The sequence below is a fragment of the Gavia stellata genome, chromosome 21 (assembly GCF_030936135.1).
Source record: "Gavia stellata isolate bGavSte3 chromosome 21, bGavSte3.hap2, whole genome shotgun sequence".
Classification (NCBI taxonomy): Eukaryota; Metazoa; Chordata; class Aves; order Gaviiformes; family Gaviidae; genus Gavia; species Gavia stellata.
In genome coordinates this window covers 6,751,351-6,771,769 of record NC_082614.1, presented here as the reverse complement: position 1 = coordinate 6,771,769, position 20,419 = coordinate 6,751,351, and the positions used below count along the sequence as shown (strand labels likewise).

At 49.2% G+C, this 20,419-nt stretch overlaps 1 protein-coding gene across 1 annotated transcript; it reads right to left on the bottom strand.

Moving 5' to 3' along the window:
* Positions 1-16,198: 16,198 nt before the first annotated feature.
* SDF2L1 (stromal cell derived factor 2 like 1) lies at positions 16,199-20,419 on the bottom strand. Its single transcript, XM_059827640.1, has 3 exons — positions 20,251-20,419; positions 19,170-19,366; positions 16,199-17,159 (listed from the first exon to the last, which is right to left on the bottom strand). Exons 1-3 carry the CDS (start codon positions 20,417-20,419, stop codon positions 16,881-16,883), a joined length of 645 nt encoding a protein of 214 aa, XP_059683623.1. The 3' UTR covers positions 16,199-16,880.

Below are 20,419 nucleotides of genomic sequence, written 5' to 3'. Positions count from 1 at the left end.
GGGGTAGTGCCCATTCACAAATTCTGCGGGATCAGAGGTTTACTCCATTCCTGCACCCGCACACTCCCGGGAGCACACCGTGCTGTGATCCATAGTGCAGTGCACTGCTTTCTAACTTTCTACCCCTTCCCCATTTGCAGGCATGGAATGAAGCTCCCTCCAGTCACCTGCTGCAAGAGACATTATCCAGCTTCCTAACCTTAAGGATGAGACCCTATCAATATTGCCTCTGCTTTTGTGATCAGGGTAGTAGTGCAATATTGCTTATAGGGTCTTTTCTTTTGAGGGTTATTCTTCACGGAGAGAAGAAAGCCACAGCAGGAAAAAATAATCCTATGTGCCCATCGAGTTAAGGGAAAAGTGAAATGCTGAGCATTGTTAGATAGGCAAGTAATTGTGCAGAGATGTTATTTGTGACAAATAATCGTGCTATTGTGGTGACTCAGGTTGTGAGTAATGGGCATATTTTTGATGCTATCACACAGGATTCAAAACGGCCTCGTGTTTAAAATGGGCAAGTAGTGACTGAAACCGGAGAAACCCATCATGGCTCCATTTTAAAATAGTATGAGTCCCGAGACGTTTAAAGGGTGCCTATTTTACATAATGATGTAAACACCCACCAAGGGATGGGAGGAGATACATAGCCACACTTGCAGTTTCTGTGCCTGATCCCAGCCCGAAAACCGGTGCTGTGCAGAGCAGAGCACAAAGAGGCCGAGGCTCTAATCCCCATAACCTCCTCGGAACAAAGCTCATGCCTCTGCCTGGCGAGTGCGGCCCGCCAGCTCCAGCGCCGGGCTCCGCGGCCGGGCCGGGCCCTGCCGCCCGGGGGCTGTGCCGGGGTCGGGCGGTGCAGCAGGGCTGGGCACTGCCTCCGGCCCTTCCCGAGAGCTGTTCATCGAGGTACGTGGGAACAGAGCAGGGATGGGGTGTTAAATCTCCTCTCCGCTTTGTGAGGGATCAGCTGGGGGCTGACAGCAGCCGGGATGGCCGAGTGGGTGGCCCTGCCTTCCATTTCAGGTGGTCCCCGCGGTCCCTTTCGGGACCTCAGGGGCCCAGGGAAAGGGATGGTGGGAGGGGACTGGGGGCCGGATCAGGGCGCGGCGGAGCAGGCTCTGCCGCGGGGCTTTCCGAGCCGGTCCCCGGGCGGCGCGGGGCCGCTGCGGCGCGTCTCCCCGCGGCGGCCGGGTTCGCCTCGCCGGCCCGGGGGCCGTGCCCGCTGCCTCCCCGTTGTACGGCTGACCCTGCCGTCGCCCTCGGTTTAACCCCCACCTTCAGCATCATTCCGGGGGGAGGCGGGCAGCTCGGGGACAAAGCCAGGAATACCCACGCACCCCCCCCGGGTTCTCCCTCCGTGCCCCCAGCCCGGCGGCCGGGCTGCAGGCCGAGGGGCGGCCGCGGCTGCCGGGCCAGCGCTGGGACCACCGGGCGGGCTGCCCCTCTTTCCCTGTTGCACTACTGTCACGGTCGCAGCGAGCAGTGCAATAATGAAAGGGCGTCAGTGCGCCGGGGAGCGGCGAGAGCCGGGGACGAGCCGGTGACAGCGTGCGGGGACGGGACGTCCCGCCGCCCCCCGAGAGCCACCTTAACGGGGGGGAGGCGGGGGGGAGCTTTGGTTGTGCAACTTTCTTTGTTTAAACACGCAGCGGCGGAAAGTGTGCGCGCAGGGGCAGGGCAAGGTGAGCGGCTCCGCGCACCGCCCTGCCCCGGGCCCGCGGCGACCGCCGGCCCCGGCCGCGCTCCCCCCGGCTGGCCGCGGGGCGTGGGGCAGGACGCCCCTCTGCTGTACCCGGCCAACACCAAATAAATAAAGTGACTCCCACGATCCCCTGTCGCTGCCTTTTCTTCCTGGTGGGTTTTCTTGCAGGTCACCAGCCCCTCCCACCTCCCCAGCAGCCCTATGCAAGATAAAAATCCCCTTGACGGGTTTTTGTCCGGTGATCCGGTGTGCTAATCGTCCGTTTGGTCTTTGTGGGGAGAGGTTGAAAACGCCAATAGGAAAGCTAATAGGAAAACTAGCGTCTTCCTTCACTGTGGAGCCCGAAAAATGGGCTCGAGGCATGCCTTAGTGCTGGGTTCTGCCATGGGTGAGGACAGGTAGGGAAGCGAGTGTGTGGGGTGGGAGAGGAAGGGTTTGCAATAATGGAGATGAGAACAGCGCTCTGCATCTGGGAGCTGTGCTGGGAAGGCCAGGAAATAGTCCTTTGATTATTAGTGGCCATGGTGAAATGGATACTTCTATAAAAGAGGGCTGGGGAGGGGTATTTCCTTTAGCAAAGGACCTTTCCACTCTGGCTGTTTGAACCTGCGCTTCTCCCTGGCACTGTTTCTGCTTCATCATGACTTTTTGCAGAGGAAGGTGAGTGCAGAAAGCAGGCTGGCTGTAGGAGAGGGATGCAATCTAATCCTGATGAAAAGGCGTTTGCAGTCTATGTTTCATTTCCTATTTCTTTTGGATTCCCTCTTTCTTCTGTCTCTGACATGCACAAGCAGATATAAAAGCTGAATCCGTCCCTGCAGTCTTTCTCACAGGGAAAAGTCAGCCCCCTCCCCAGCTTCACCTTCAGGCTTTGCGCGCACAAAATGGCTGCAGCAGCCTGTGGGTGGGCATGGAGAGCTCAGGAAGCTGCTTTTCTTTTTCCCACCCTGCCTGCCCAGGAAGCCCTTCTGCTTTTATTTTCTGTGGCATTTTGCTCTTGCATAGCTCTGTGCAAATCCAAGGGGGTCTCCTATGTGTAAGCTATGCATGGAATGGGAGCTGGGGAGGGAAATGGCCAGTTTGCATGAGAAGGGGACCTGTCGGGCCCCAGTGTTTATTTTTTTGCTGACCTTCTGGGGATATGGTCAGTGAGAGCTGTGACAGCTGCTGGAAGCGGCAGGGGCTTTGAAGATTGTGAAGGTTGTGACCTCGAGGCCCCTTTCCTCTCTCTGTCCCAGGAGCTGCTGAGTCAATCAGGGAAAAGGGGAGGTGAAATGGGGGCTGCTCTTTAGCCATTTTTCAATCGGTGAATGAAACAGGAAAGGACAAATGCAAGAAGAAAAAAAGAGCTATTACTTCCACTTTGGTGCATTACTGAGAAGGGGGAATCTCTCTTTGGCAAAAGATTATAACAATAATGGGAAACCACTGTGCTCCTAAGATCCAGCACCTTGAATAAAGGATTTAACTGGGCAAGGAGCTGATGGCAGATCAATAACAGTAAGTTAGAGGGAAAGCCTACAAACTTGTCTTGGTTCAAAGCAAGAGGAAATCCACCTCTCATTTCTACCTGACACCAGCTCTAGATACAGCAGCGGGAACGTGTTCCCAGTTGGCCCACTAGCTCCCACCATCTCCTTGACCCTACACTAACATATCTTAATCTTTGCTGAGCTCAGCTGAACCTTATGGCTGAGGCTGCAGAGGCCACTAAGAACAGCCACACCACACATGCCAAAATAAAGGGACAAAGTACATGGTGTAGGGCTGTATCCTTGATGTGCCTGCGCTTTCAAATGGCACAAGCTCCCTTGGCAATCCACACCCCTGGGCAGCCCACGAGAAGGCTCTTGCTCAGCCCCAGAGCCCTCTCTAAGCCCAGTGAGTGGGGTTTAAGTCTTTTTCACTTTCTGGATAACATGATCCTATGGATCTTTCCTTTTAAAATAGTAATCAGAACAGCAAACAGAGCGCCCGGCTTCGGTTGACCAATACACAACAGAGGCAAAGAAGGCAAACAGCAGGCCTTTTCAGTTAGTTTACACAGGGGGCACTTAAATACTGTTTTGGTTACATAATACCATTTAGGGGTTGGGGTTTTACACATTCTTCTACTAAATATATCTGTGAGATTTGTTTTAAAGTGATCAACATAAATCCAGCCACAGCTTTGAGGGGAAAACTCCTATGATTAGACCTAATACCACCAGGTAGCTCATAGCATATTTACTAAAAACCAAGGCACAGATTTTTTTTCCTAGACCTGCTGGTCAGCACTGCGCTCGCTCTGCTGCGGTGGAGGGTGTTCACTGCTTCTAGAAGGGCTGCCACAGACAGCCACTTCCCTGCAGGAAGCACAAGCTGCTGGTTTTTAGGGCCTTATCCTGCCACTGCTTGCCCTCCAGTCCTCACGATTCATCCCAGTACAGACTAACCACAGGATATGTTCTGGCAATTATGGCAAACTAAATGCTAAGAAAGAGGGTGAGGCATATAAAAAAAAAAAAAAATCTAAATGCTAGCTGTGATTGATTAGGAAAAAAGTGTTCACTGTTACCTCCTCCAGAGAACCCCATTCACTTGGGGTGCCTGAAAGTATATCCCCTTCCTGCTAAGTCCTCCAGTAAGCATCCTGTTCCCATCCAAAGGGAGTAGCAGGTGGCCAAACTGCTCCACTGGAAGCCTGACAATGGCATTATCCACCCAGCTTTTCAGCTGAAGCCTGGCTCAATCTGTACACAACTTCTGAGACTCCAGCTAAACCCTTCCTGGGAACAGCAAGCTTCCCCAGGCAAAGCCTGGATCTAGCATCCCTGCGTCCTTGCAAAGGACCTGTCCCTCTGCTCAGAAGTGAACAGATGGGAAGAAGAGTCTCAAAGCATCAGAGCTTTAAAACCATGCTCTTCTCTTTAGCGTGTTGTCACCAGAAGTTCTGCAGGCAGAGATCTCTGCTGTAAGGAGCTAGCAGAACAGCGGGTGGGCAGCTAATTGAGAATGGAAGTTCCTTGGGGCAAACCAAAATAGTCTTTGTGGCACTGCACAGAACTAGGTACGCTGCCTGGGCTCAGCATCAAACACCGACTCAGTCAAAATCCTGCTTACTCACCTGGGAGGCGGGCAAGCCCTTGTCTTGTAAACCTCCTTAGGTCTTGTAAACCTCCTTAGACACACAGAGTAATCAGGTGACAACGATAAGCTGTGGCGCGCAGTGCAAACTCGAATGTACCATTTTGCATGGGTGTAATAAGTCAAACATTTTAAAGAGTCCCCCTGCTACTACTACAACAAATGGCAGACCCCTGCCTCCCTCAAACACTGATCTGCAGCGAAGCAACACCTTTGCCAGGAGTCGCTACATCCTTGCGAGCAGTTTGCCCAATTAAAATCAATAGGCAGTTACACTGAGTACGAAAGCCACCATCATGTAGTGCTAGAAGACAAACTGCTTTGTTCCTCCATTGTGAATCCCCATCATATTTATCATATTTCCAAACAAGTTTAGGGTGACAGCAATCCAGTTTTACACAGCCCACCAGCAGAAAATTCTGTTGCTTGGTTTTCCTTTTACAGCGGTTAGACCTTTAACACACCTCTGAATTATTTTGAAAAACTCAAACAAAAGGGAGGTTCTGCTCCGAGAGTAGCGGAAAAGGAAAGACTTCCCGACCTGAAGGAAAAGGGGACCTCTCAACAGCCCTGAAGAGGTATGGAGGCCACCTTCACGTGCAAGCTGTTACAGACACCAAGCACCAGCAAAGCTAAGGATTCCTCACTGCCCATGCCCAAACACCAAGTGATTCATTTAGGGCATGTAGAGCAGAGTTTGGAGCAAGTCAAAGGCTAGTTTTGGTGTTCCCCTGTTGAATCTGGCCAAATTCTCTGATCAGAATTGATTCCTCCTTCCCTTTCTTTCCCTCTTCACACACAGATATCCCTACTGGAAAGTAAACGTTTACAAGAAAACCCAAAAACCAAACAACCAACCACCCCAAAAAATCTGTCACAAAAAAAAAAAAAAAGGCAGGAGAGAATTTAAATAGGAGCAGGGGGAATCGGGACAATATTTAAATGGGGAAAAGTGAAGTCTAACTGTTTGCTATTTGTACCCTGTATAAGGGAGCCAGTGGGGTAAGGGGTCTTCTTTAAAGCCTCCACCAGATGAATGGCTCTTGGCACTACAGCAGAAGAACCCTTCGCAGGTGGGTTAAAGCCAACAGCCTGCCTGCCTGCCTGCCTCCCCCCTCCGGCACAAGAAATAAGACGGTGCCTCCCCGGGGCAGCCGTGCCCCCCGGGAGGGCGGCTCTCCCCGGGCTCCGCTCTGCTCCCGGTGCCCCGACGGCACGGCGAGCATCCGAGCGGCCAGCGAGGGGACGGGCAGCGCCGAGCCGCGCTGCCCCCGGCATTCAGAAAGGGTTGCAGTGCCGGGGACTCATCTTCGGTGCTCAGCGAGGGACGGCGCACCGCAGCCGCCCGAGCCCGACAGCTGCTGCCGAGTGAAACCGACCTCCGCAAACGGATTGCACGGGGATTTCGGAGGGTCTCTGGCTCGTGGCTCTTGAAAGGACCCCGCTGACAGTCAGCCCCGCCGCTGTGTTCGCACGGCTCTGTCCAAAGGGAAGGCGTCCAAGCCCGAGGAGCTTTCCCCACCGGGCTAGAGGGATGCAGAGGGCGGCCCCCCTTCCGTCGGGGAAGGTGTGCTCGAAACCACCGCCTTCCCCTCCGTGGGAGGCTGACGCAAAAAATCACGTCCGCCGGCCCTAGCAGAGACGGGGAGGGGAGGCTCAGGGCGGTGCAAAGGGGACATCGACTGAAGCCACTTAGACATAGACGTCTCGAAATATTTTTGTTAACTTGGGGGCACGTAATAAAATAGATTCGGGGGGGAACACGCAGCAGGAGAGACTGTTCAGTAAGTATTGCTCAGGCTATTCACTCACACATTTCCGATTATTTCTGCCTAAAATAGCCCTAAATCCAAGCACATCCTTCCCTGGCTCTTCTCTATTCGATTGTAAACCCACTGATCACATAGATGTCCCGAGAGGCCAGCCTGCAGCGAGGCCGCTGCTGCTCCGACCGCGCCGCCGGGAAAGTCCCCCGCCCGGGCACCCCGGGGGGCTCGGGGCGACCCCGCCGCCGGGCTGGGTTTCGCCGCGCTTCCTGCAAAGAAGCGAGCGCCGTGGGTCTCCCACCCGCAGCCGGTCGGTCCTGGAGGTGGAGAGGCGGAAAGCACCGCCCAGAGAAGGCCTGCGGGGAGTGGGGAGCCCCTGTCACCCCGCAGTGCCGAGCAGGGACCAGAGCAGCCCCGGAGGGGCGCTGCCTCCCGGCAGGGCACCCAGCCTCCCTCCGGCCGCGCTGCGGCGGCAGCGGCCGTGCCCCCGGGTCCCTCCTGCGCCCGGTCACCCCGGAGCCCCTGGGCGGCCGGGCAGAGCCACGCAGCAGCTGCTGCCTTCGAGGGACCGGGTGGCCGTCGCCATTTTAACCTGCTCCGAGCAGGCCCACGGGACAGAGGCAGCGGGTGATCTTCCGCCGCTCTGCGGAGCTGCCGGGGAGGGACACCGGGGAGGGCAGGGGTTCACCCGGACAGCCCAGGGCTTGTCACCCAGCCTTCCTGCCTGCTTCCCGGGCACCAGCCCCTGGTCCCAGCACACTGCTCACAGACAAGGCAAAGAAAACCTGTAATTTATCTTCCAGGTGGGATGAAGAGGTACCGGCACATTGTTTGGGATCACTCGGTTCTGCAGCTACAAACCGAGTGCTGGTCATCAATCCCAGTCCAGTACCTCAAGCATAGCTCCATCTATTCCTAGTAAAAGATCCCTCGACTTCAGCTAACACTTTGTTAGGATGGATCTTATTTTAGGTTAAGTATTAAGCCATTTTTTCAGTATGAACCATAATGTCTCAGAGTGAACAACAGACCATAATTTTCCTTCGGTTTCTTAAGGCACCAGATGTAAGAAAATATGATCTAGTGTTTCTGGCAAGAACGATTTAGACTGGGCAACTTTCCTATGGGCAAGAGCGCAGAAAACAGCCTGGAAAGAGAGGAGCCGTTCTGCATTATTATTTTTACTTGAAAAGCACCTTTTAATGTAGTGTCCCACTCAGCATCAGCCTTCCCAGCGCCGCCCCGTGCAGCCTCCCTTCCCTGGCGAGGCCAGTGCCGTGGCACGCAGCCGGCGGAAGCTCCGCTGCCGCTGCTCCGCCGCGGGGTCCCAGCCGGGGGCTCGCTACGGGGCAGAACGGGGGCTGCCCCGGCGGGCAGGGAAGGGCTGAGGATGCTGAGGCACCCTCCTCCGGCCAGTCTCACCGCACGTCCCCTCCACGCGTGCGCCGTGCCCCACGCCGCCCCCGCCCGCCCCCTTCCCACCGCCGCTCCCCTCCAGGTCCGCACCCCTGCCCCTCTGGGGACCGCCGGGCTCCGAAACCCTGCTTCCCCGAGGGAGCATTAGAAACCCTCGTTCTGCGTCACTGACACCTTGTTCTGATGTTTCCCACATTCGGGAACCCCCACCCCGCTTTCTCGCGGAACACGAGCCCCCATCCCTTAGTGCTGCGGGGAAACATCGCCCAGGCGGGGCTCGCTCCCCGGCAGGGCTTTCGGGTGGCGCTGGGGAGGAAGCTATACAAGCTGCATTGTGAAACTTCCAGTCTCGGGTCTAGGGTTTTCAAGGCTTTTCTCCGCTACCCGCCACAGCTCTCCCGGAGCAGGCTGTCCCTTCCACTCCAGCTGCCACTTCAAAAAAAATCCCAATTATCTCTTCCTTTTTGGGTAGGGAGGAAGGAAGTTGTGCTCTTCCAGCCGAGAATTATACCCTAAGGAGCAAATGCATCTATTCTGGCCGGTCCGGTCACCCCCCCTTGCCGAGCAGCACCCCTCCTGCCCTCCAGCGCCCGGCTTCCGCCCCACGAAAGGCAGCTTTCCTAAGGGACGACACGAAGCAATTTGATCCCCAGAGCCGAGACCGGGGGGCTCCGAGGCTGCTGTCAAGTCACTGCTGGGACTTTTTAGGAAGGTTTCAGTTAATCACTCACATTAAACAGCTTCCCACCTCATGAGGTAAAACAGCGGCCATGTAGGAAGGCAAAGATTTTAAGCTTTTTCGCCCCGGAGACTGAAGTCTCTAAGCTCGACTGAGAGCCACCCTCACCACCGTGCGTTTGTATCGCTGAGGAAGTGCAGCAAGACATAAAAGTGTTTTGCTGTGCAGCTTTATAGAGAATTGCCTCCAGCTCGACAGTAATCGCCTCCACACCCGCACCCAGCAAAGGCAGAGGTAATGCATTCAAAAGTATAATATTTGCAAGAGAGAGAGCAGATGGTGCTCCCTTGGGTGCAATTTCAGGAGAAGCCTCGCATGCTGCACTTTCCAATGCCTGTTTCAGCCGCACAGGTTTAATGCTACAACAGCCTTTTTTTGGCGATGTAGTCACAAGCACACACGGCACAATCCCGGTATAAGATGTTGCTGGCACGAATCATGAGCCTTCCCGTTTTGAACAAGCGGGGAGGATACAAGCGGAGTAGACCGGGGATTAAACAAGTGCCTATACAATTATTTTATCACACCACACTCCGTGTGCCCATCGAAGACAGTTACCGAGCTAGATCACTTTGCAGTAGGATGGGAACTGCTGGAGGTGCACTGAGGCGTGTTCCCTCACAGTTTCAGCAGCCGGACAGGGCTGGAAACCCTCTCACAAGCTCGACAGCAACACAGTTAGAGTCTCCATAAGCACGGAGCCCTCCGGGCATCCTAGGTGAGGGACAAGCGCTCAGGGCGTCCGCGAGTGCCCGTGTGCCCCTCGGCTCCCTCTCCCGGGCAGGTACTGACGCGCTGCTGTGTTTTCTCGGCACAAGGAGGCACCGCTCTCCTGTAATTCCCCAGCCCAACGCTTCTCTTTGTAGCCTTTCGGGCTCTTGAGCTACTGGGCTTTAAACCTGCCACCCGGCCAGAGGAAGTCGGGTGGAGGCAGCGGAGGAACTGGGAAGGGACCCCCGCTCTCCGACAGCCCACCGAATGCAGGGCGGCAGCCCCGTCCCTGGGGTTCAGCCGGCGAGGAGCTCTCCCACGGGTGCCGTGTTGTTGTCCCAGATAACAGTGTCGCGCAGCGCCCGACCTCCGCAGGGCTCCTGCCGGGAGCCGGGCTCTGCCCGCTGCCGGGGGCTCCGGCGGGCCGGTGGCAGGCTGGCAGCAGCGCCGGCACACGCGGCTCGGGGCTGAGCACATGAGGTGGGACCTCCCCGCTCCCCTCCACGCCCCGCTGCAGCATCCGAGGCTGAATAAAGAGACGACGACCGTACCCGGCGGAGCAGGCAGGAGCCGGGGAAGAGGAGAGGGGTGGGGAGGGAAGGGACGAGGGGAGGGGGCAGAGTGCGGCGTGAGGACAATTTCGGCTACGGGAAAGCGGGTTTGGGAGGAAGCCTCCTGCCATCACCCGAGGATCGCCGTTAGCAGAGGCTGGTTCGCAAATACCGGTACCCGGGATCGCAGAAGGCTCCTATTCGAGATCATCTTTCCGCTAGACATGAGGAATATCGGCCCGCAGCTGATGCTGAGAAACCGAAGTTGCGCTGCCGGGCGGATTTGCAGAAAAATGTACGTCCATCTGGCAGAGGAACGAAGCCCTCGGCAATAACTGCGCTGGCAGGGAGGGGAGCTGGACGCGCCAGCCTGCGGTCCCCGTCGAGGACGGCTGGCAGGGCACGACGTGGGCGACCCACGCAGCCAGCGGGAGCTGCAGCCCCGCAGGATGGCAGGGAGAAGCCGACGGGTGCAGCCTCTCAGCGGCTCGGAAACAGATACTGTCTCGGCAAGAGATGGCTTTCATCCTAACGCCAAAAGGAGTCCACGGCGGATGGCACAGGATCCGCTCCAGGAGAAGCGGTCCAGGCAAGAGCGAGGACAGCCGGGTTAGTTGCACTAGGGACGAGATATGTTCATGTAAGTATTACCACTGACGTGCAACGTATCTCACGCTGGCTAGAAACAGATCGTTTGATTTTAGCTTTTGCTTTCGAGATCTCGCAAAATGCAGCGGAATTGTTGTAGATAACGGGAGGAGGAGAGCTCCCCGTTTAACGACCTTTTTGTGCCTTTCCTCCCCCCACCGAGCAGAAACCGGTATTTAATTTTATGATACAGGTAATTGCCTTAAATGTCTACTGTAAGCAAACAGACTTCAGCCTTGGCCACACTTTATCGATCCTACCGAAAGATAGCAAACAGAAACGCCTAGAGCATCGCTTTATAGCCTACGCTAATGTTTTAAACTTCCCTTTCAAATAACCGCGTAGTGCATGACTTGGCAGAGCGCACTCAACGCGAGGCACGGCCGCACAGGAGCTCTTACAGCAGTTGATCGCCTTAGCAGTCTAACGCAGGGGAAGCGGATGTTATTTGTTTCCCCCCGAAGAGTATAAATTTGCAGGCGATCAAAGCAACGCTGCTGAAACGTTGCTGGGCTGCCAAAGGCGCCCGACTCCCAGGGAGGCGGCCGGCAGCGGCGAGCCGGCAGCGCTGGGGCTGGGGGAGCGGGCGCGGAAGGCGGAGGCGCAGCGCTGACTAGCGGCCGCGCCGCCGCCCGCCGCTCCCGGCGCCTCTGGCAACGCTTGGGGCTCCACGGCGGAGATAAGGAGAAAGACGCGCCTGTCCCTGTTTCCTCGGAAGTTTTTACACAGATCGTCTAAAGGGCTGTCTCCTAGGCAGGACAGAGCAGTCATCCGGATCTCGGCGAGTAGAAAACAAACCCTAGTGATAAGGGCTCTCCGTGGGGCACCTGCAAACCCAGGGAGCAGTGGGAAGGCGTTTGAAGTCAGCCCGACCCTTCCAGCCTGCAGTGGCCGGGCAGGTAGAGACGGGGCCGAGAAAGCATCAGCAGAAGAAAAATAACAACATCGGGTACCTCTTTCGTTTTGTGTTCAGCTGTGGTTGGAGTTATGCTGGATTCACCCCAGATACTTCCATTTTCAGCACAGCACACACCTCTACTACTAATCAGTACCCTCAGAAAATAAAGCTTAGGTGAATAAATACGTGACTATCACGAAGATCAAGCAAAGAGCCTTAGATCTGAGTCCAAGCTCGACAGTCCTCCAGCCATGCAAAGCCAGCACCTGCACATTATTTTTATAGTTAAAAAAGCATGTACAAACTAATTAGCCAGCTTTATAGGTTGCACACATTCTGATTAATTTGTAATGTGTTTCCTGAGGGTTTGGTACCCTTGAGATGTCATACAGCTTCTAACCCTAATGAAGCAGGACACCATTTTCCCAAAGGATTGAAGACAGCTGAATCCCTCACAAAGCAGCAGCTTGAATCAGTGTCAGAGCTGTCATGGGAGGATTCAACTGAGAACTTCATGCTAATTTAGAATTAGTACAAAACCAAATATAGTAAAAGATTTTTATAATCAGTTTGATTTGCTGCAAATTAAAGAGAAATAAGTGTTGAACTGTGCAATTGCTGCAGTCTACTACTCTCAAGGTGCTCACTACATTCCCTCCTTGCCTCATACACACCGAAAGTAATTCAATACTGTCCTCAGAGGAATTGGTTGAGCATCTCTCAATCAATTCCCGCACACCACTGAAATTACTGCAAGTTTGATTAAGGAAACAGATTAGAAGGAGCTAACCCTGGTGTTCCGCCTTTTCCATAGAGTAAAAATAAGTTATTAGGTATAAATACTCAATGTCCTGCTAAAGTATTTATAAACATGGGAGCACTGAGATGCTTAGGATGTCAGTGGGAAGACGGGAGAAAGTATAAGATATTTATTCCTCTAAGTATTTAAAATAACCTTAGGACCCTAAAGATTATTACTGTTTCTGACTTGCATACATAATAAACACTACATACCCTAAGGTAAGTTTGAATTGCCTTATGTTTCCAATGCAACTCCAGGCTGGTAAGGTCGACCATTTTACTCCTTCTCGAGGAAGCAAACCATCCCCTGTGCTTCCTACCCCACAGAACAGAATCAAGGAGACTAGGGGAAGAAAGCACTTCCCTATGTCTGAGAATTCCTGTTTAAGGGTAACTTTTTTTTAAGCTTTCCTTAAAAAGCTTAATGACACAACCATGGGTGCTGTCTTGTAAGCCCAAACACATGGGTTCCTGAAAGATAGCTGATGAAACAGCCATGTTATGAAGCAATTAATTGTCAAAGATATTTGAATGGTGGCTCAAAGCTGGATTACATGAAGATGTGTTTGGAGAGAGAATTGCAAAATCAAAAGGGCACAGATGACAACTCAAAACTAGGAAAGAAGGGCAGGCAGCATCATGGCACCCTGCATACACAAACCTCTCACAGGCTCTTGACCAGTTTCCCAGCTGCCAGTGGGGAACCTACCCAAAAAGCCAGCAAGCATGCCAACCAAGGGGGTCAGACATCTAGCAAGATGCTACTTCTGGAAGGAGATATTTCTGAGGTTCAGCCTCTGCCTAGCACAGCTGTGAAACATGGTACATCTACCGTGACAGCTAGTGCTTCAGTGCTGGAGAAGAGTGGCAGAGGAGAAAAAAGATTCAGCAAAACTAACAGGCTTAAAAATACTGCTCAGCAACCATTACTGTTCCAGGGTTGTTTTGATTTTAATGTTTTTTTTTCTTTTTATTTTTAAAAATATATGCTAATTTAACTTAATAAGAACAGATATACCCAATTAGTATTCCCAAACATAATAAATGAAATTAAAGCATTGGATTATCTTTAGCCTTGACATTCAGAATGAAGAATCAATAGCAGTACATCCCTTCTAGCACTTTCGAAGAACTAGAACCAGTTCTCATTCATACTGACTGAGAAGTCAAAATGTGTGGCAACTGTTCATATACTGAGCAGTTATACAGCTTTAAAAAGCTCCAGGAAATAAAAATGTTTGTAGCCACACACACTTGCCTCCCCAATTAACATGTCTAAGGAACTCTTTGTCATTTTACATAGAATTAGATATATACATGTGGAAAACGCAGTATTTGACAGATTTTTCAAAGCAGAGAATTTCAAGTAGGTAGATTGTCTTTAGCAACTATTCCCACTGAGAACAACTATAAATAAGGAACCCTCTTAACTCTTTTCCCAAAAGCCTTTCTAGTTTATTAAAGGAAGCGTACCAACATTGGCACACCTTTTCAAAGAGTTCTTGTTATAGTAGCGAGCAAGAAATTGGAAAGCACCTGTCAGTTATTTGAAAGAATTACTTTCTGCTAGCATCAGAAGCCAAAATAAATAGTTTTCACTTAACTTTGAAGTGTATAAAGAATTCTGACAAAAGGTATTATAAAAATCTAGTTTATCACCTTAAAATAAAGAAAGAAGCAAAACAGTGTACCCAACTCTCATATCTGCATTTCTCAGTATTTCACGTTGTACCCAAGAGTCCCAACATCTTTAGGCAGATAAGAGCCATATGGAAAACAAACAACAACATAAAAACTGGGATTCTCCAAGTCTCTAGCCCTCAGTTGTGGGGGAAGGACTGAAAAGTTGAATTGTAAGCAGCCGAAGTAAATAAAAACACCTGAATCAGATTTTGATATCTCAGTACTTCAGTTTAAAGCATAAAATATGACATTAAACAGATACTAATGCAAGTCTTGTAAATCTAGAAGTTATATAGAAAGGAAAGCACATTAGCACTTGGCACAAGCCATCATTTTTCACAGCTATAAGCTTTTACACTCCATACATTAACTTACGACTTTTGTAGTCTGCATTTAGCACGCTATGAGTACCAATAGTTATTTTATTACTACATTAGACCTTTCCAAAGTAAGATGTACTTTAACTGGCCTTATTTAAGAGTCCTTCAGCACAACTTTTATAGTGATAACAATTAAAAAAAAATCTGTTGTGACACATGCACAAGTGAAAAATTAAGGCCAAATGACTTTTACACTTTGGTCAGAATTAAAAGTGAAGGAAACTCAGTTCACAGGAATATTATTGAATATGTCTTTAAATAAGGCATTTATGGATACATGTATGGGGAAGCTGGGTTCTTCAGGAACAGAAGGTACAAATGTTTTCAAAACTGAGCTCACATTAAAAAGTAAGCAATAAGAACTAAAAGTCAGGTCCTTCTCAGCCTCACCAAATCAATGTGGTTCAAATCCAGAACAGAAAGAGGAAGGTCCAGTGAGATCCCACTCAAGCATAATAAATAAGACTGATAAATACCTTTGCTAGGGACAGAAACATCCAGGAAGATAAACAGTGGGTAGGGATAGTACCTGGCAGACTGAGATAAGCCACACAGCTCTACCTCTTCACAGCCAACTGTGTTCCACAGGTGCATGAACACTAAGCCCATATGGTTTAGACATAAAGCATTTAGCTCTTAGTGAGAGAGAACTCACTGACAAATTTGTTTCTTCCTTCTGCCAAATGCTACCACTCTTTTTGGGTTTCCTCAAATACCAACTTCAAAAGAAAACCCCTCCTTTTTAGTAAAGAAAAGTCAGCTTGTTTGTGCAGGTTTGTTTTGTTTGTAAATAGTTGTCCTTTATAGCTACCACTTCAATAGCAATTACTCAGGAAGATCAGTGAACCAGAAACATTCATCACATAAAAGTTTACTTCTAATACAAAACAGCAAAAGCTAGTCTACTTACTCTCCAAAATGCTCATAATCCTTAAACACCCAAATGCAACTAAGAGTCATAGAAAAACAGTCTTACCTTTTTCTTCGAAGAAAAATAATCAGGTATGCAAAACAACTGTTACAGAGGTTCCTTGTTCCATAGGGTATGAAGGATCTTCACTGGCAGCAAACCCTTAATAAAACCTGAAGCTAGCCTGTACAGCACAACCATATGAGGAATCACAGAGTATGAAGCCCATATCAGCAGGTATATTGATAAAGCTTAACTGCAATTGCCTGTTGCACCTTCTCAACACAACACTCTCTCTAACACTGCAGCACGTGACTAGAGCTGTAAAAGCAGTAAATCAGTTTCCTGCTTCTCTAACTGATTGACTAATTAAGACCATAATCAGTAAACTATTTACACATGGAGACAAGAACATCTGAATTGTCTGACTTTTCACACTCATTCTGTGAGCTTTTCTGTTTAAAGCAAACAGAAAATGTATGGTACTTTTAATCTGTATTTCCAGTAACAACGTGTAACAAACACATTCAAGAAATATTTTTTTTTTCTCTTTTCACAGAGGGAGAGCAACACAGAAATTCATAACTTGCTCAGTGAAGATTCCTTGCTAGCACTCCAGAGCATACCATTCTGTCAAAAATCCAGGACCAAACCATTGTCTAAGATCCTTTTTTCTCTTCTTCCGGATTCACACAAAAAACCCCCACATGGCTATGTGCCCCACTATTTATTCATCTGGATTCTCATACTGATCGTGCAGAGTGACATACAAGTACAACGTAAGTCAAATTCAACTGTCCCTTTCCAGAACAGGGAATTTTATAAAATTCTAATATTAATTAAACCATCAGTAGCTTTCTGCACCAGTTCATAGAACAGAGCAGTCTTACCATTTGACAATTAGCAGTATCACCATTAGCAGAAAATCTGAACTTCTTGGAGGAAGTGAATAAATTAAAACTTTGTCTTCTTACTCCAACATACACAGTATTTTCAACTCTTCCAATACAGTACACAATGAAACTCATTTTTCTGGAAGGCTGAAAAGCTGACTTGAAGCCATTCAAAAGACACCATATATGATAACTATTTTTCCCTTTCTAGACTTACTCCATCTCCTCATTAATAACATTCTCTCACTAAGAAGCAGAAATCAGTTTCCAAATATTTAATCATAATTGGAAAAAGATTACAAAACACAATGTTTTATTGTACTTGGGACTACAGAATGTATTACTTCAGTTTTTCCATTTCCTTCAAATTTGAGAAAAAGTAACAAGCAAAACAAATGACAACGAAAACTAACAGATGTATGAACTAGTTTCATCGATTAAGCTTGAAAATTCAGAAAAGATTTCACCAAATAAATTTCAATGGCTGAACCTGGCAGATGCCATTCCTCACAGAAGTGCTGCATTCCTAGAATGAACTAATGCCCTTCAGTAATACAGAAAGTCAGTCACTTAGGCAAGGCGGGACTTAAAAGAGACCAAGGATTAGCATCTCCAAACACTGGAGTAAGCTGAAGCATTTTGGATCCTCTGTCAATTCAGAGCTCATCATGTTTTGCAGGGTCCATACTGGGTTTGATGAAGACTCCTTCCATTGCTTTCCAATAGTTGTGATGATTAGCAGTAGGCATGCCATGGACTTCCCGTTGGCCCCTAATGGGATGGCCATACTGTTCCCCTGTTATTGAAAGGAACACCTCAGTTCCTACGTGCTTGAAGCGCACTGCATCCTCCCGCTCCCAGTAAGTCCCACTGCATTGCACAATCCATATATCGAGGTCATCTCCTTCGCCATCATCACCAAAGGCACTTACTTCCTGTTAGAGACACAAACTTCCTGAAGTGAAAATGTAAGCAAATACCTCCAACACACACACAAAAATATCAACTGCAAAGTCAGCAGAGTTTAAAGGCAAGGATGAAGAGGAAAGAAAAAGCATTGTTGCATTGCTTTGTCAACAGTTAACAAATCCAGAAGCAGTAACTTTCTACCACTACGATCTGAACACAAAGTGCCAACAAACTCCAACATGTAATCTGAGCAAAAAGTGCGAACAAACCCCAACATACATTACAAATGACATGAAAGAGGACTTAAGCACAGAGATCAGAACAATCCTTCTGAGAAAAAATTAAAAAGAAACAACACTAATGCTGATGCAAATTTTTCCCACTCAGAAAAGTTTGTAACTGCAGACATTTAGTTTTGTAGTATGACCATCTTCATAGTTACCACTGCAACGTTTTTTTTCAGCATGTGTTTTTATCACAACGTCCCAACAATCTAGCTTATGAAGTAATCATCATCTTTTTTTACTTAATTATACACCAAGCTTACAACTGGGTCAACAACTATTCTGGTTTACAGTCTTTCTGCAGACAGACAGCTGAACAGCTCTTTTAGAACATAAAGATGACCGTTAAAGCAAATGAATCCCTGCTAAAACGAAAGTTAGAGGTTAGATTTCATTATGCACCAAAAAAAATTCCAAATGTTTGCAGAAACTGAACAGGCTAAGCACCAACTGTTTAGGACTCCAGACAGACTAATTCTTAAAAAACTGATAACTAGAAGCGATGAACAACTTGAAAACAGAACTGCAATAGCTTCTGCCTAACAAACTAAAATTTTAGGGTCATGTTAATTCAAGTTTATGCAGTCCAAAAAGTGTGAAAGACAACATATTAATTGAAAATCCAACTTCTGTTAAGAATGTGAAATAAAAGTTCGTGTTCATAACTACATCATATTTCAATAATGTCATAAGTCACAGTCCTGTCAATCTCTGGGAAGTCATGCAAACTTTCCTTTCGCTTAGATACTGTGCAAACACATAGCAGAAACAAACAAACACAATGACAGTTGCTGAACATTTTTACATTAATGACAATGTTACACAAACTGTCTAAACTGACAAATGAGAACTGAGGGAAGGTTTTAGAGTCAATCTGTTCTTTAAATAATTCTTCTGAAATGCTATTTTTCCATCACTTCTTTTGTTTTAATAACCAGATCATCTAGATACCCCCCACAAAACCGGACCTTATTGTTTCAGCCACTTTACTCATGGTAAAAGACAAACCTTTTTCACAGAGTCGGGTCTTCCACCTTTGAATGTCATGACCTATCTACACAGCCTGAAGGAAGACTAAAATTACTACTAATGACAAACTTCCAACAAGTTTGCATTATTTATTTTAAGGGAGATTTTCAATCTTGGAGAAGCGTTTCTTCAAGGACAAAACTGGGACCTAATTACAGTTAGAAATTACACTCTTCTAGATATATAAAAAATGGTAAATAAATACGACTGTGAGAGCAGATTCCTTTTTCCTGTGGAAGGAGGATAGATAAATAAGAATAGTGAACTAAAATAGGGATAGCCAGAAGATGACTGAGACTAATAGATTGTATCATGAAGGAACGTGGATATAGGAATGCAAAGCGCTACAACACATGATTAGTTGCCTTGCTCTAGAGCAATCTTCACAGTGTTGAGGGAGGTGCCCAGCCTCCTACGCCTTAAAAGTGCTAAACATTTCAGAACAATCTTCCCAGTAGCAACGGTGCAGAATAAAAAAAAAAAAAAAAAAGCAGACTTGTTAAAACTACTGTGAAATACCGATACCAGTACACATTAAATTTTACCTCTGTCAAGAACTTAAATACATTATTCCAAGATGCAGAAAAGCATATACTTGAACTCTGGATATGCATAGACAGCTGGTACCGAAGGCTGGTTCTTCAAAAACATGAAAAACTTGAGGAAAATATTGCCAATAGCATGCACTATTCATACAGAAGCCTGAGATTTAAAAGAACTCACCTGATTATTGGACAGTGGTGATGGGAAGTGATGAGTGTGTAAATTTTTTCCTGTGTTAACATGGGTAAGTCGTATAGCTTGCCCACATTTCACTGGTGTTCCTCGTTGGCAGCTGCCATCACTCTTCCCACGAATCCGCCAGTAACTGTTGGCATCATCTGAAGCTTCAACTCCTGTCACTGACTGCTGCCCGCTTCCTGTTTGAATAGAATTAAATGGCAGGACACTTAACCCACTTCTCCAGTTCAAAAAGTCCTGAAAGAGCTAAAGAAACCTGCCTTAATGTTCTCATGCCTTCATGTTTAAGAGATGTTTAATTCTCACAGTCTGTTTACTGACTGCAGTGGTACTGCAGGTACCAAATAATCTTTCACATTGAAGAAGTTAAACACAGCATGTGTTAGTACGTGCAAACTGTCAAAGTTCATGGTGAACACATGAGAAGAAAATCTGATCCATGATAGATACTATTTACACCACCCCACTTTTCTCAAAAATACTACGAAGTTCTTTGTGTCCCCAAACAAACCAGCAGCCTTGTTGCCAGAATAGAGACAGGGAAGGTACTGCTGAGGCCCTAGACACAGAACAGGGCTCACCTCAGGGATGAGGGCAAAGCATCCCTGTGACACCCCCACTCCAGGACCTGCAGAGCCCAGCTGCATCTTCCTGTACCCCAGGCCTCAGCGTCCTCCACTCCCTGCCAGGCTGCCCGGTCACCAGCGCACCCCATAACCCCATCCCTGGTCTGCTGCTCCCTCTGCACCACTGACATGATCCTCAGCAACCTCTAACCTCCTCCTCCTCCTTCACTGCCCCCCCCCCCCCGCCATTTCTCTGCCATCCCGCCAATTCCCTGCTCCCCTCATCGCCTGTCCCCCCGCCACTTCCTTGCCCCCCTCACAGCCACTTCCCTGCCCCCCCCGCCTGTCCCCCCGCCATCTTCCTGCCCCTCTCACCGCCTGTCCCCCCCGGCGCTTCCCAGCTCCCGCCATTTTCCAACGCCCCTCACGGCCCCCCGCCCGCCATTTCTCAGCCCCCGGCCCCTCAGCGCGGCGCCCCCCGGCCCGGCCCTGCTTACCGGAGCCGTACTTGACCTCATGCGAGTGGAGCCGCACGCTGTGGCGAGTGTTGAGCAGCTTCAGCACCGAGCCGCAGGTAACAGCGCCCGGGGCCCGTTCCCTGCCGTGACACAGCCCGCGCAGCAGCGCCAGGAGCAGGAGCGGGAAGAGGCGGCAGCCGCCCCGCAT